Source organism: Vombatus ursinus, unplaced genomic scaffold (assembly GCF_900497805.2).
Source record: "Vombatus ursinus unplaced genomic scaffold, bare-nosed wombat genome assembly UNPS02009835.1, whole genome shotgun sequence".
Classification (NCBI taxonomy): Eukaryota; Metazoa; Chordata; class Mammalia; order Diprotodontia; family Vombatidae; genus Vombatus; species Vombatus ursinus.
Window position 1 is genome coordinate 2,077,650 of NW_020949613.1, and position 15,678 is coordinate 2,093,327.

The window sequence follows — 15,678 nt, forward strand, 5'->3', positions numbered from 1 at the left end:
CTCTCTCTCTCTCTCTCTCTCTCTCTCTCTCTCTCTCTCTCTCTCTCCTTCTCTGTTTGTGTGTGGTCAGGAGGCATAACTTGGCCATAAAAATTCATTTAACTTGATAGCCAGGATAGATAAATCTTTGCTTAGGAGAATTGTCTTTTGACAAATTTAGTTTCAATGGACAATGTTATTTTAAAGAATTGCAGGAGGAAATAGACAAAAACTTTGTGGTATCAAAGCATTTTTAAAAGCTTTTATGGGTTGTTTCTTGTCTTGTTCCTTACACTGTGGTATTAATCCTGGCACTGAGCTCTCTTTGAAGTCAAGGAGGGCTTCAGATTTAGATCAGTTCTACTCTGGCATAGACCAGGATGTGAAATGGGTCTTAGAACACAGATGGTCATCAAATTAAAACATGAACATCTGAAGGCTATTAGTTTAAAGCCTGGACCCAACTGCCTTTTGATATTAAAATAAAAAGAAACAGCTAGAGTATGCCTGGCTCAATCCACTTACAGAGCATGTATTCATCCTCTCTTTTCAGAGATTGAATAGGAAATTTAGAATATTGAAATGACACTTTTTTTCCCCAAGACAATATGTAACAATGGAATATTTTGATTACACATCCATTTACGTTATGGATTTTAAAGCCATTATTCTATATTATGTATAAAGGCTCCACCCAGATAGCTTTTTTCTTTGGAACTAGAGCATATTTGGATGTTTTATTTTCAGTAACTTTTGATCTTTGAGTCATTTTCTTTGCCTGTGAAGGCTGAATATCATAAAGCTAGTCACTGGTGACTGCTGCTAGGCCCTCAGCTTTTATCATTCAAGGAAGGAACATCTTCCCAGTGTCCCAAAGGTTATTATGATATAATGCCAAGCATGGGTTTCAGGGTGGCCAAGCTATAGGAGATATTCATCCAGTTAGTTATTAATTGAGTGTGTTATTGAAGTATCCTCTAACAATAAGGACATTAGATGTCTGCACTTTCTTCCAAAAAGGACTAGGTGATTTCCTTGTTATTAAACTCTTTACAGATAGTGCTTGTCTATGAAATTGATTGGGAGTTACTGAAGCATATTAGGGTCTTTGAACAGGAACAATATTTTCCTCATGTTTAACTTGCCTTCAATTCAATTTAATTAACTAGAATTTGTTAAATGGCAGCTGTGTGCCAAGTACTCTATAAGGCATTGAGAATATAAAGACAAAATGAAAACAATCTCTGCCTTCATTGAGCTTATATCCTGTTGGAAGAAGGAAAATTTCTGTTGATGAGTTAATGCAAAAAACACACACACATAACACATACACAGAAAGTAGGCTAGTTTGGTTGGTTTGAAGAGTGGGCAAGGGTAAATATTATGAAACAAGCCTGGAAAGATAGACTGGTGCCAGATTTCAAAGGGTTTTACGTGTCAAATAGATGAGTTTGTGCTTTATCTTAGGTACTATTGGGAACCACTGAAAGTTCTTGAGTGGTATGATTTGACCTATAACTATATACTCTTCATTCATGATCCCACTTCCCTAAAAAGTTGTTCCTAGAAGAAAAAAATCAAAATGAAGAATACTCATAATAGATTCTTGCATATTTGTCAGTGGGTTTTAAATGGTGTGTAAAGGAGGATAAAACAGATGAGATAAACATAGACAGAAGAATGAATGGATGAATAAGTGAAAAAGAAATATTAAATACTTATGTGCTAGGCATTTTGTTATGTGTTAGGGATAAAAATACAAAATAAAACCTCTGACTCCAAGGAGCTTACCTTCTAACAAGAGAAGACAATACAAATAAAGGAGTTATAGCCAAAGAATGAGTGTTTTAGACTGGGAAGTCACAGGAACGAAGACACTTGATTGACATATACTTCCAACAATGGTAGCATTGATTTTGATGACTGTTCCTAGAGCTAAAAGTGGAAAAGGGTGGGATAAGGTACATGAGTAGCTATGGGTTAGATTTAGTGACTGAAGAGCACTACAGAATGTGCATCTAGGACAGGCTAACAGAAAACTTTTTTGCCAACAAGCCTGGTTGGAAAAGAGGAATAAGTTTTAGGATATTAGTGAAAATAGCAAGAAATTTGAAGTAGGAGGAAATTGAGAGAGTTCAAGCCTGATGCCCAGATCATCTCAATAAAGCAGAAAATCACCTACAGAACAATAGGGTGGGAGGATTGTAAGCTAGAGGTGAGAATGCTTGGAATAGCCACTTGTGAGGAAAGTGATAGGGAGTCCATTTAGAAATAAGTGAAATGATTATGGAACAACAATAAGGACACAGTTGTGGCAATATAGGGTGGATTTGTTTTGGACCCATTTATGTTTCTCTAATAACAGAAGCTCAGATCTAAGCACAAAAAATGTAGGTCCCATCATTGACTTTGGGCCGGGGATTAGCAAGGAGATTATAGACAAGTTGTTAAGGAATTCTCTGAAACTACTGAGATCAGCATTGGAGGGACTGACTCTAGTGTCCAGGCTGTGCAAGACAACAAAGAAAGACAGAACAGAGGTTGTTATACTAGACAACAGGGGTAACAGAAAATTAGACCCCAATGAATGGAGAAAAAGAGATTCTATAGGAGTTAAAGTAATAGGGTATAGGTTAAGGGTAGTAAGGCTGTGATCAACTCAATCGATCAATAAATTATGTAAAATTATGAAGTTGACAGAATTTGTCTAAGGCTCCCTTATATTCCATCTCTCTCTCCCTGTGTGTCTCCCAGTAGTTCAGTCTCCTCATTTTGTCCCCTTTTCCTCAGGACTCTCTTATCGCTAACTTTTTTTGCCCTATCTGGTCACTTATTTGTAAGCCTTTTCACGTCTAATGTCCTTTTGGTCCAAATACCTAAGCAGTTTGAAAGCATCTGATAACAGAATTCCAGAGCATAAGTCACTCGTAACTCATAACAGATTATTCCCTTCCCTGTTAAGGTCATCCAGAGTCATATTGATATTATCTCTATCCTAAGGAATGAATCTCCAATGGTGTAGTTTTAGCAATATATGACAGACCTTTGAGAGACAATAATCATTATATGAAAGTATGTTGCATAGTTGATAGGTAGCTGGCCTTGGAGTCAGAAAGATCTGAGTCCTCTCTCTAACGCATACTTGGTTCTGTGACTCTGGGCAAGCTACTTAACCTCTGAGTGCTCTAGGCAATTCTTTAAGATTGCAAGTTGCAGGAAAAATACTGACTGTGCATTGGTAGTGAGAATTTTGTCACCTGAGAGTTCCCTATGCCAATAAATTCCCCATGTTTTTATAGTATTTTACATATTTTCTCATTTGATCCATGTAACATTATGAAAGGCAGCATCGTGTTAGGCAGCTAGGTGGCTCAGTGGATTGATTGTTGGGCATGGAGTCAGGAAGATTCTTCTTCATGACTTCAAATCTGTCCTTAGATACTAGCTGTGTGATCCTGGGCAATTCACTTAGCCCTGTTTGCCTCAGTTTCCTCATCTTTAAAATGAGCTGGAGAAGGAAATGGCAAACCACTCCAGTATCTTTGCCAAGAAAACCCCAAATCGAGTCACAAAGAGTCAGACATGACTGAAAACAACTAAACAACAATACACTGGAACAGGAAACTTAATGCAGATCTTTCTGTTCTGAGACTAGTCGTGTTCCTTTCTGGTGTGCTCTGAAACCTTATATATAACAGTAATACTATATTTGGCTTTATATTTTGTGGTCAGCTTTATGATCCTTTATTTTTTAAAAATGACACCTTGAAGTTTATTCAAGTATGTTATTGATAGCCAGTATGGAATAATATCAATCAATCAATCAATCAATAAACATTAATTACCTGCTATGTGCTAAGCCCTGGGGATACAAAAAGAGGCAAAAGACAGTCCCTGACCTCAAGGATCTTATAATCTAATGGGGGAGACAACATGCAAACAGATATATGTAAAGTGAGCTCTATACAGGATAAAAAATAATTAACAGAGGGAAGGCACTGGAGGGTTTAAGAAAGGTTTCCTGTTGAAGATGGTATTTTAGGTGGGATTTAGAGGAGCCTAGGGAGGTGAGTAGTTGGGGCAGAGGATGGAGAGTGTTCCAGGCATGGAGAGAGAGAATGCCTGGAGCCAAGAGACGGAGCATCTTGTTCATGGAACAGCCAGGAGACCAGTGTCACTGGATCAAAAGCATGAGGAAGGGAATAAAGTTTAAGGAGATTGGAAAGATAGGAGGGGGCTAGATTATGAAGAGTTTTGAATGGCAAACAGAACATTTTATATTTGCTCCTGGAGGTGATGCGAAACCACTGTAGTTTATTGAGTAGGAAGGTAATATAGCTGGTCTTGGAGTCATGAGGCTTTGTATTAGCTGTGTGACCTTGGACAAGTAACTTGACCTCCTCCTAGGATGTCAGCTTCCATGTTTCCCAGTAGTTAGAGTAGTAGAACCTGGAGTCATGAAGACCTGAGTTCAAATATGGTCTCAGACACTTATTAGCTGTTGAGCCTGGGCAAATTGCTTAAGCTCTATATGTCTCAGTTTCCTCAGCTATAAAATGGGAATGATAATAGCACCTGTCTCTCAGGATTATTGTGAGGATGAAATGAGAGAATATTTGTAAAAAGCACTTGGCACAGTACCCAGCATGTAGTAGGTGCTATATAGTTATTCTCTTTTCTCCCATTCATCTGAAAAATTAGGCAGATTGGATTTTTCTCATTGTAGTTTTGCTAAGGTTACACAGAATTCTTGGGGCTCAGAATGCACACACACATACATATATATACACATATAAATATGTATATATATTTATAGTTATGAAACATAGGAGTAACTGAACTTAATATCTAGATAGCAAGAATAATTAGATAAAATAGGAAATAACACTATTGGTTTTTTCTCTCATTGACTTGGCTTCACTCCCTGTGTGCCTTTTGACCTTGCTCCTATGCTGGCCCATCCCACTTTGCTCCCATAAATGAGTTACCCCAGGTGCCAAAATTGCTGCTTATGGCTCTATCCTTATTTAGCTTAACATTCTCAAACTACTGTTAAACAATTTAGCTTAAAAGTACTCGTAAAATAAATTTCATTTAATTTTATTAAAATGTCATCTTCACCAAACTCTTCGATATATTTTCCTCAGCAGTGGGGTTAGTTGGGAACCATGGCCCAATTCTTTGCTGGCGTGACGCCTCCCTGGAAGCTGGTATGAGACATAGTACCTCTGAAGCTGTGAAAATCTTGTACTTTGTTTAGCTCCTTGGGACTTTTGAGTAACATGACAACTAGGCCTTTGATGACAGATTATTTCCTGTTTCTCTTTCCTCCTTGAAAGATAATGTCCTCAAGCTTTCTCCCATATGACAAATGGCCAAATTTGCTGTAACAAAACCGAATTCAGGAAACTCTATCTTCTATGTCTCCGGGTCTTATTGAATAGAACTGTTGTGCTGGGAGAATGAGAATAATGATGAAATAAGGAAAGGGGTGGATTTAAGGTCAAAGGTTTTGCTTTTGAATTTTTATAATAACATGTTATATTTATAAAGTTCTTTACAGTTTACAAAGTACTTCAATCACATCAATCCTATAAATGTATATAGTGTAAGTACACTATCCCTCTTTTGCAAATAAGGAAACAGACTCCACGTGATGAAATGACATGCCTACAGTCTTAGTACTAGTAAGTATCAGGCCCTTGACTTGAACTCAGGTCTTCTCTAAGCCCAGGACTTTGCCTGCTACATCACAGATTTGTAAAATTGGAAGGGAACTGGAGATTATTTAGTTTAACCCCCTTGTTCTGCAGATAAGAAGGTTGAGGCCCAGAAAGGGAAAGTGTCTTGTCTAAATTCAAAAGGCACCTTTCTCATCTAAAGATGAATTGTTGCTGCTGATTATGTTCCTAAATATGTTCAAATGAAGACCCAATACACTTTTTTAATTCTTATCTATCTGTAAGTACTGCATGCATAGGTGCATGTTAATGTCAATTGAGATTGCATGAGGCATCATGTTCATTTGTGGTATAAACAATGAATGTATGACACATGCCTGATAATTCTTTCAAAGAGAGACTATTTACTGAATAGTGTTCTTATTAGGGTTGCTGTTAATGAATAGTTTCATCAATAATTATATGGAAATTCAATGTTTCTGAGCTCTGAAACTGAATGGCATATAATTGGATACAGTCAGTGGAGTTATCTCACAGCTGTATTTTTTTGCGTCTCCTGGTTCTAATAATGCATTAACATGATGGCCTAATTTTTCTATCTGAAACAAGTTGTTCTAGCATAATAACTGCTCCCCTCCTCCATTTGATAACTGGTCTTTTAACTTTGATAGAACTAATCTAGATTTATCTTCTTTTCTTCTTTCCTGTGTTCATCTCCACTCTTGCTTTCTGGTTACTCATTTTAGCAATACAAGATCAAGTCCAGCTACAAGGCCTTTGCAGCAATCCCTACAAACACAATACTTTTGGAACAGAAGGTTAGTGTTGGTTTACAAGCAAAGTTGTGAATTGTACTTTACAATGTTTATTCTGTTTTCCACAGTCCTCATTTTTCTCTTATTTCTGTTTGTAATATTTTAGACTTGAAATCTTGTCTTCACTAATAAATCAGTAAGCGTTTATTATGTATCTACATATGCCAGGCACTGTGCTAATCAAAGAAAGGAAAAACAGTTCCTACTATCAAGGAACTCACAGTCTAATAAAGGTGGCCATTGCATTTCCATTTCTGAATCTTAATGAAAGCATCTTGGTGAAAGGACTAGGGTAGCAGTGCTCTAAATGTGGCCTGGGGACCACTGAAGGGGTCCTGGGGACCCAGTCAGTGGATCTGTGAGATGAAACCTATTTTCCTGAGGGTGTTATGATATTTAATTTAAAATATGGTAGATGTTGATAAGGGCAGCTAGGTAGATATTGATAAGGTGCAGTGGATGGAGTTTTGGCCCTGGAGTCAGGGAAGACTCATCTTCCTGGGTTCAGATCTGGTCTCCAACACTTACTGGCTGTGTGACTCTGGGAAAGTCACTTAACCTTATTTGCCTCTGTTTCATCATCTGTAAAATGAGCTAGTGAAGGAAATGGCAAACCATTTCAGTATCTTTGCTAAGAAAATCCCAAATGAGGTCACAAAGAGTTGGACACAACTGAAACAAATGAACAACAACAAATATTGATGGATATAACCCACATAAACAAAACTCTTTGGGGTTATGAATTTTTAACAGTTTAAAGAAGTCCTGAAACCAAGCTGGACTTGGGAAATGGTAGTGGAAGCATTTTGTTGAATGGACCCAGGTACCTTTCCATTTCATCTTAAGTGATTGAGTACGGATCTTGAGCTGAAATAGCACAAGGATGTTAGGGCAAGATCTGGTTTGGCTCTCATTTTTGGGAATGCTCTAGGGTTTATTCTATTTTAGGACTTTTCTTAGAGGTTTTAGGACAGCATCAAGAGTTTTTATATTTTATTGTTGCCCAAGCAGTCCATCACAACACAGATGTATCTTGAAGGAATCCTTGGCATAATGCTCTTTGATTTACTCATTTTCTTTTACAAACTTTTGACCAGGAGAGAGTGGTGGTAACCAAAAGAGGAGGAAGGTTGGTATATGAATGTATGCACATATATCCTTTAGATACTTGGGATAGGGGCTTGTATGGCTATGATAACTGTAACTGATGATTAGAAAGACATGATTTGTTGGAGATCAATATCCTTCTTTTAGATCTTGGCCAAGTTCCCAAGTGGCTCAAAGCCTGGAAAAGTTTAAGAATCTTCAAGATCTCAGATAGCCTTCAGTTCTCAGATAGAACTGAATTTGCTGTTTTAACATAGCCAAATAACCCTTAGTATGGGAGGTTAGGATGCCATTTAGCTCAGCCTTACAGTTAACCAGCTACTTTCACCAGGTTATAGTACCATTTGGGGGGCCCATTTATTGTAAATAAAATGGTGTGAGATTTGACTTGTGGGCTTCTTGTTTAATGAACACCATGTAGATGTAGAATGTAGATGAAATCTTGACATTTACATTTGAACTGAAGACAAATCAATTACCTTAGTGGAAATGTCAATTTCACATTTAATAAAACTTTATGATGATTTATTTGGGTAATATAGTCTCCAAAGATATGGAGCCAACTGTTTTTTCCAGGTAATTACAATATTTCAAATATTGCTATTAAGATTTTCCACCAAGTATTACTTTAATTCCTGCTTTATAAATCTCCCCTCATGCTTTCATGGTGATTTGAAAGAGGGAGGGATATTCTTCCACATCACTTTTTATGTGTGAAACATAGATGTATATAAATTGGAAAGCACCCCTTATAGCACATACCTTACACAGTTGCTTCCTGATGTGTGTGACCCACAAGTTGTTCCTCATTTTAGCCCTGAGCTACCTGGGCTCCAGCCAGGATTCTGACCAAGAATATTGTTGTCCGAAGACGCTCTTCCAATGTCGCTATTTCCTACCGTATAGTCCCAATACATTGGTAAAGGAATAAAGAGCTTAGTGAACAGCACCAGAGCAACCTAACCTTTTGGGAAGGGAAGATAAAATGAAGGAAGGGGAAGCAAAGGGAAGGAAGCTGCCAGCCAGTGCACTAAGTGCTTTATGAATACTATCTTATTTAATTCAGCATTGAGGGGGCTTTGAGAGGGGGTGGAAATCTTGTTTCTGTGGGGAAATGGGAACTGTCAGCCTGCTTAATAACATATCAGTACAAATAAGGAAGGGCCACAGCGGAGGGAAATAGTGGTGATACTCCCTTTCTACTTCCTCTCAAACCAACTGGGTTAAGACTGGTGGTGAACTTTCATGAAGCCCATTTACCCTTGTCTATTTTGGCAAATCTAGAAGCTGTCATCCCCCTCACTTCCTAGGCCAATAAGATAGCATGGGGTTTAGAAGTGTTATGGTTTCTTCCCCTTCGTTTAGATAATAAAATTGATTATTTACAAGCCTTTCCATTGAGATACACCGTAATACTACACTAATTGTCTCCCTACATCTTTCAATACTCTAGTAAGATAGACTTGAACAGGATTGAGCACGTATACTGGATTTGAATTCAGATTGCCTGTGTTTAAATCCCATCTCTGCCACTCATTATCTGTTTGACCTGGGGCAAGTCATGACTTGTCTAGACCTCAGTAGTTCATCTTTAAAAATAGAAGTCTGGAGTAGCTAAGGTTCCTTCCAGCTCTATAGCTAAAATCTTTTAAAGATTGGTCCTTTGTTATTGATTTGTCCTTTGTAATTGATTTGCCCCAAAATACAGTGAATCCTACAGTTTGCTATATTCAACTAAATTGGATTTAGTAAATATTTATCAAGTACCTTCCTATTCACAAGGCACTGGAAGATACAAAGATGACAAAGATGTGGTTCCTGTTTTCAAGGCTCTTACAATCTGGAAAAAAGGATAAAACATATATAAAAGCAAGTATAATGAAGGAATCATCTAAATGCCATCAGAAAGATATAAATTTTATCATGAGGTATTACATGAAGAAAATATCACTTCTGATTGTAAGGATAAGGGAAGATTTCCACAAAGAAATGGCACTTAAGCTGGACCTTGAAGGATGGATGAATACAGTTTTGACAATAAAAGATATGATAAGTGGGTGTAAGAGGTATTCTAGGTAGAAGAAACAGCATGAGAAAAGGCATATAAACAGGAAAATACATTTTCTCTTCTAATTTTGTCAGTTGACAAAGGTTGTGTTACATTAGATGATAAAGACTAGAATGAATAAGAAACTATTAGTTTAATTTATAGTTCCATTATTGACTCATTTCATGACATTATACAATTCTTGTGGTGATATACAAATCCTAATTTTTGTTCAATTTCTAGTTCATACACTTGAGTGCTGCTTGCTTTTGTATCAGCTCTTGAGCAAAATATGCTACATGCAGAAGATTTTATATTTTTGGTTGAGTAAAATGTTAGTATTTTAATATTCAGCATTTAATATGGTGGAGTGGATAGAGGGTGAGTTTTGGAGGCAGGAAAACCTGGTTTCAAGTCCTGCATCATCTTAACCATAGGTCCCTGGACAAGTCACTTCTCATTTAAATTGCTGAAGAGTTGAGAATCTGCATTGGTGGTGGGAATTTCTACCCTGGGAGTTTAATACACCTTTGGAATAATTTATCTAGTCTAAAAAACTCTCCAAAACATAAATAGATAAATTTAAGACATTATGTTTTTTTAAAAATTTTGGTTGGAAGGTTTTGGAGGGAATTCATAGAAATGTAGAGCTACATGGGACCTTAGACATAATTTACCCGTTTATTTTACCAATGAACAAACTGAGATACCTGTGAGCATAGAATATTTTTTAGATAGAAGTTACCTTGTCACTCATCTTGTATATTCTGTTCTTTTTTCATACAGAGGAGTGAAGAGCTAAAATGACTCCCTCAGTGTCATACTGTTAATTAGGAATATAGCTAATAAAGTTGATGCCCAAATCCAGTGGGGTTTTTTTCTGTTTTTTTTTTTTTGTTTTGTTTTTCACTCTACCTTTCAAATGAGCATCGAGAGAAAATTATCCCTTGACCAAGATAAATTGTTTTGGGGTTCCAATCTGTAAATTAGTCAAATGTCACAAAATCTTAAATATTTGTTCCTTTCTTTGCTTCTTTATATCAGTCCAGATTCTCACAGTTTTGCAAGTAAATGCTCGGAAAAGTTGATTCAGATCTCTGATTTCATCACTATAGGGCAGGAATTGTTAATCTTTTTTTTTGTTTCATGGACACCTTTGATGGTCTGATAAAACCTAGGGATCCTCAGGGCAGCTAGGTGGTGCAGTGGATAGAGCATCGGCCCTGAAGTCAGGAGGATCTGAGTTCAAATCCAGCCTCAGACCAAACACTTGACACTTACTAGCTGTGTGACCCTGGGCAAGTCACTTAACCCCAATTGCCTAAAACAAAACAAAACAAAAAAAAACCTGTGGACACTTATTAGAATAATGCTCTTAAATGCACAAAACAAAATATGTAGGATTACAAAGGAAACCAATTATATTGAAATAGTTATTAAAATATGAAAAAAATCACCTACCCCAGGTTAAGAATCATTGCTAGAGGAGAATCTTAGTAGGTAAATTCCTTCCACTACTACAGTTTGACAATTCCCCTTTAACTTCCAGTCTTAGAGTTGATTGAAACTCAGAGAAATTAAGTGACTTGTCACACAGGTAGCACATGTGAGAGGCAGATAGTCCTAAATTCAAGGCTAAGTCCAAATTCAAGACCCATTCCACCTTCCATCTACTGTATCATATTGCTATTCAACAAATAATTAAATGTTTAAAAAACAGAAAACTTACTGTTATAGTTTTTGAGTTTATGTCCATCACCAGTCATATTTCTTGAATGATATTCTGCTGTTCTCTTCAATAATGCTATTTTTCTTAAATTTACCAGTGTAATTGTGCTTGCCCATCTGTTTATACAGTAGGGCTCATCCTGTTCTATTGAAGTCAAAGGGAGTTATTTTTGGATGGAGTAGGAAAATCAGGACTGTAGCTCTCACGTGCACATCTATTTTAGGAAGAATCAACACTTTGGAAGTTTCATAAATTGTTAAAGTCTAAGAATGAAAGACATTCTTTGCAGCTCTGTCATAAGGCTATAGTTGGTTTGCCTGTTTTGAAGCTACCATATGGGTGAAATCAGCTCATAATGAATTTTTTTTGATAATATGCTAGTTAGGCTAATCAGTATTGGTTCCAAAGTGAACATATTCTATACAGATTTTTGTTCTGGAACATATCATGTTACAGTCAATTCAAATCAATGAGCATTTATTAAGTGTCTACTAGGTGCCAGACACTGTGCCAAGAACTGAGGATACAAAGAAAGGCAAAGCAAGTGTAACAACAACAACAAACAAATCCCTCAAGGAACTCATGATTGAATGAGGGAGACAGCATGCAAAAAAAATTGCAGGATAAATTGGAAATTACATCAGAGGGAAGGAACTAAGGAGATCTGGATTTTAACTGGGACCTGAAGGAAGCCAGAGAAAAGAGGAGACGGAGGTGGGGAGGGGGGAGAATTCTGAGCAGGGGAACAACCAGTAAAAAGGCATGGGGTCTGGAGATGGAATGTTGTGAAACATAAGGAATGATATTTCTGAAAAATTTTTAAAAAGTTCCATGAGGGGGAGTGTCTCTCTCTAAATTGAAGCTAAATAGAAATTTATGACTGCACATGGATCTTAATTTTACTTCTCTTAACATTAGGCTGTTGTATTATTGGACTTGGTCTATGATTTAATCACTCTGGATGAAATCTACATTTTTTTGTGTGTGTAAACTTCAGCTTATATTCATATCTAGACAAAGATAATTATAAAGATCTATCTATATGCCGATAAAAGTATCTATCTAGATATGGATAAAAAGCTACATAAATTGATAGATATCTATCTGTATGTAGATATTTCTATCTCTGTCTCTATCTCTAGTTCTAAAGCTATATTTCACCTATCTATATGGAACTTCAGATTTATGTTACTCCTATTCAATCATTAATTACCAACACTAAAATTTAAATTTATAAGGATTATAGAATTAGAGCTAGAAGAATTCTTAGAGATATCTCTGCTAATTTCTTATATTGTAGATGAGGATGTGCAAATCTAGAGTGGAATGACCCAAGATTATACAAAAAGTAGATGTCAGATCCAGGAATTTTTTTCCTTAACTAGCATTTTTTCATACTGTACTATACTGCTTCTCCATACTCGATTTTTTTCCAGTAAAAATTCAGAAAGTGATTATTCTAAATTTAAACACTTAGCTAAGGCCTCTAGAATTAGACACTAGTGTTAGCTAGCAGATTTTCAAATATATTGGCTTCAGGCTCTTGGACTCTAACTCTTCCCAATAATGATATTCTCTGAGATTAACATGAAAATAAAATACAAGTGGAGAGAACCCCACAAATAAAATAGAATAGAAATATTCTATGGGAATATTTCCAATAGAATAGAAACCTACCAAAGCATAGAAACTGTAGAAATATTGACTGCCTATTCACAGCATATATATGGACCTCTGGTCCACAAATTGAACTCTGTAGAAGAGCCATGTGCACTGTGTAGTTTCTTTAAATTTATGGGATATTCTTCTGACCCAGCCAGTGAATGTTAAGAGACATATTGCTCTAAAAAGCTCTTTTGTATTTTCTGAGCTTTGCTGTAGGAATAGGAAGCAAGATTTAAATTCCACAGATGAGCAAATTTTAATTTTCAATGTAAATTATGATCATTCTTGCTGCTTTAAGAAAAGAAACATTGTAAGGATATGTCTATGAGGATAAGAGTAGTATGAAATTCAATCTCTTGTCTCTTCCATGTGATATTTTTTTCTTAACAAAAAAAGTTTGGTTTCCTTGTTATACCTTTAAACAACTGCATTGCTAAAGTTGTTCAAGAGATCTGTAATTCAAAAGCACATGTGTGTTCTTACATAAATTAATAATTTATTCCATTTCAAATTTAGTACTCACTTGGTACAATACATTAAAATGAAAGGAACAGGAATGGAAGTTACTTTTTTCCAGGGTAAGGGAGAAAGGTGAGGAACTGATAAATGTTGCTGTAAAAACTGAATCTCATGCTTCAAAACCAAATCTAATTCTTTTGAATATACGTATTTTAGGGACATTTTAATGGTTTACATGTTTTGAAAGAAAGAAATGAACAGAGACCTAGTCACTATCTGACTTTTAGAACATGTTTAAACTAGATGAATTGGCAGTAAAGGGGAAGAACAAAGCCCAAACTTTTCAGAAATTAAGAAGGAACCAGAGCTCGGGCCTGGCAGCTACTACACTAGATGATTGCATTTTTCTAAATTTGCTCTTTCCTCTCAGTGAATCTGAAGGCCAGAGATCCAGCTTAAGAGGACATTCGTAGACACATAGGCGTTTGGTGGGAGGGATTTGGAATTATGAGATTGGATATGGTAGGATCTTATTTAACATGTTTTGAGAAATTGAGAGTAGAGAAAGCCTTTTCTTTTGAAAGGAAAAGGAAGAAATGTGCCATAGTGGAAAGTCTGGGGCTACTGGAATTAGAAGATTCAGATTCATATCTCTGCTCTGCCTTTGACTACCTGTTTGACCTTAGCGAAGTTGTAATTCTTCATCCGTAAAATGAGGTTAGATTAGGTAACTATATGGGTCATTTTTGGTGTCAATGATCTAAAAAGGCAATTTGGTGAAACTTATCATAATTTATTATAACAATGTTTCAGTCAATAATAGTCAATTTATCATAATAATGTTTTGAAATGCATAAAATAAAGTGCATAGCTTACAAGGAAACCAATTATATTGAAATAAAGATGTACTTATTTTTCCCATCCAAGCTTGTGAGTCCTTTGAAATCTATACATTAACCTGGTGTACATAAGCTTCAGGGTAAGAACTTCTAGACTAAGGGGTCCCCATCCAACTCTAAATGTATGATTGCATGAATGACACCTGTTTTAGGCACAGTACCTTTGGTTGCTTAGAATGTACTGCAATGCAAACTTTCTTGCATTGTACAAGACTGACTGAGCCTCAGTCTTTTCTATTGTGCTGAGGCAAAAAAGGAGCAGTAACAATAAAGTCAATGACAACAACCAGAAGATAATGATTTTGGAGCTCTTCCTACAAAATGTTTTTTCCTTTAGTGTACTCACTAGGCAAATTTTCTACAAATCATTTTCATCTTCTTCCACTAAATTTCTCCACTAAATGTTATCACGGTATGAAGGTGGTACTGGGCTCTCAAATGGTAGGCCAACAAACTGGGACCTTTGGCAGGGCCTACCAAGCTGGAAATGTTTTGGCTGATACCTATTGTCAATCAACAATCATTTATTGCTTATTGGCACTTACTATATACCAGGCACTGTACTAAAAGCAGGAGACACAGAGAAAGGTAAAAACAGTCTCTTCCCCCCAAAAGCTTACATTTTAATTGGGGAAACAATCTGTAAATATGTATGATATGTATATAGATATATATAACATGTAATCTATTACATGTCTATCTTTATTATATACCTATATATTTTGTATATTATAACATGTAAATATATAGGATATATGTTGTATGTATATATACATATATAAGATACATACATATATGTATAAATACAAAATATATAAAATCATCTCTAGTGGTGGGAAGGATGGTAAAGATTCCCTGTAGAAGGTGAGATTTGAGCAAAATTTTGTTTGTTTGTTTTTTTTTGTTTTATTTTTGGTGAGGCAATCTGGGTTAAGTGACTTGCTCAGGGTCACACAGCTAGTAAGTGTCAAGTGTCTGGTCTGAGGCCTGATTTGAACTCAGGTCCTCCTGACTCCAGGTCTGGTGCTCTATTCACTGTGCCACTTAGCTTCCCCAAACTTTTTTTTTCTTTTTCTTTTTGGTGAGGCAATTGGGGTTAAGTGATTTGCCCAGGGTCACACAGCTAGTAAGTTTCAAATGTCTGAGGCCAGATTTGAACTCAGGTTCTCTTGATTCCAAGGCCAGAGCTGTATCCACTGTGCCACCTAACTGCCCCTTTGAGCAAAATTTTGAAAAGAAGCCTAGAGGTGGAGGCAAGAGTGGAAAGCATACCAGACGTGGAGGACAGATGGTGCAA

At 36.4% G+C, this 15,678-nt stretch overlaps 1 protein-coding gene across 1 annotated transcript in view; it reads left to right on the top strand.

The window, feature by feature from the left end:
• Positions 1–15,678, top strand: part of MLIP (muscular LMNA interacting protein) — a 217,294-nt gene that overhangs the window by 39,858 nt on the left and 161,758 nt on the right. Inside the window, exon 4 of the mRNA XM_027852985.1 lies at positions 6,407–6,478. Within this exon, the coding sequence (XP_027708786.1) occupies positions 6,407–6,478 (72 nt within the window). The remainder of the gene's footprint in view (positions 1–6,406; positions 6,479–15,678) is intronic.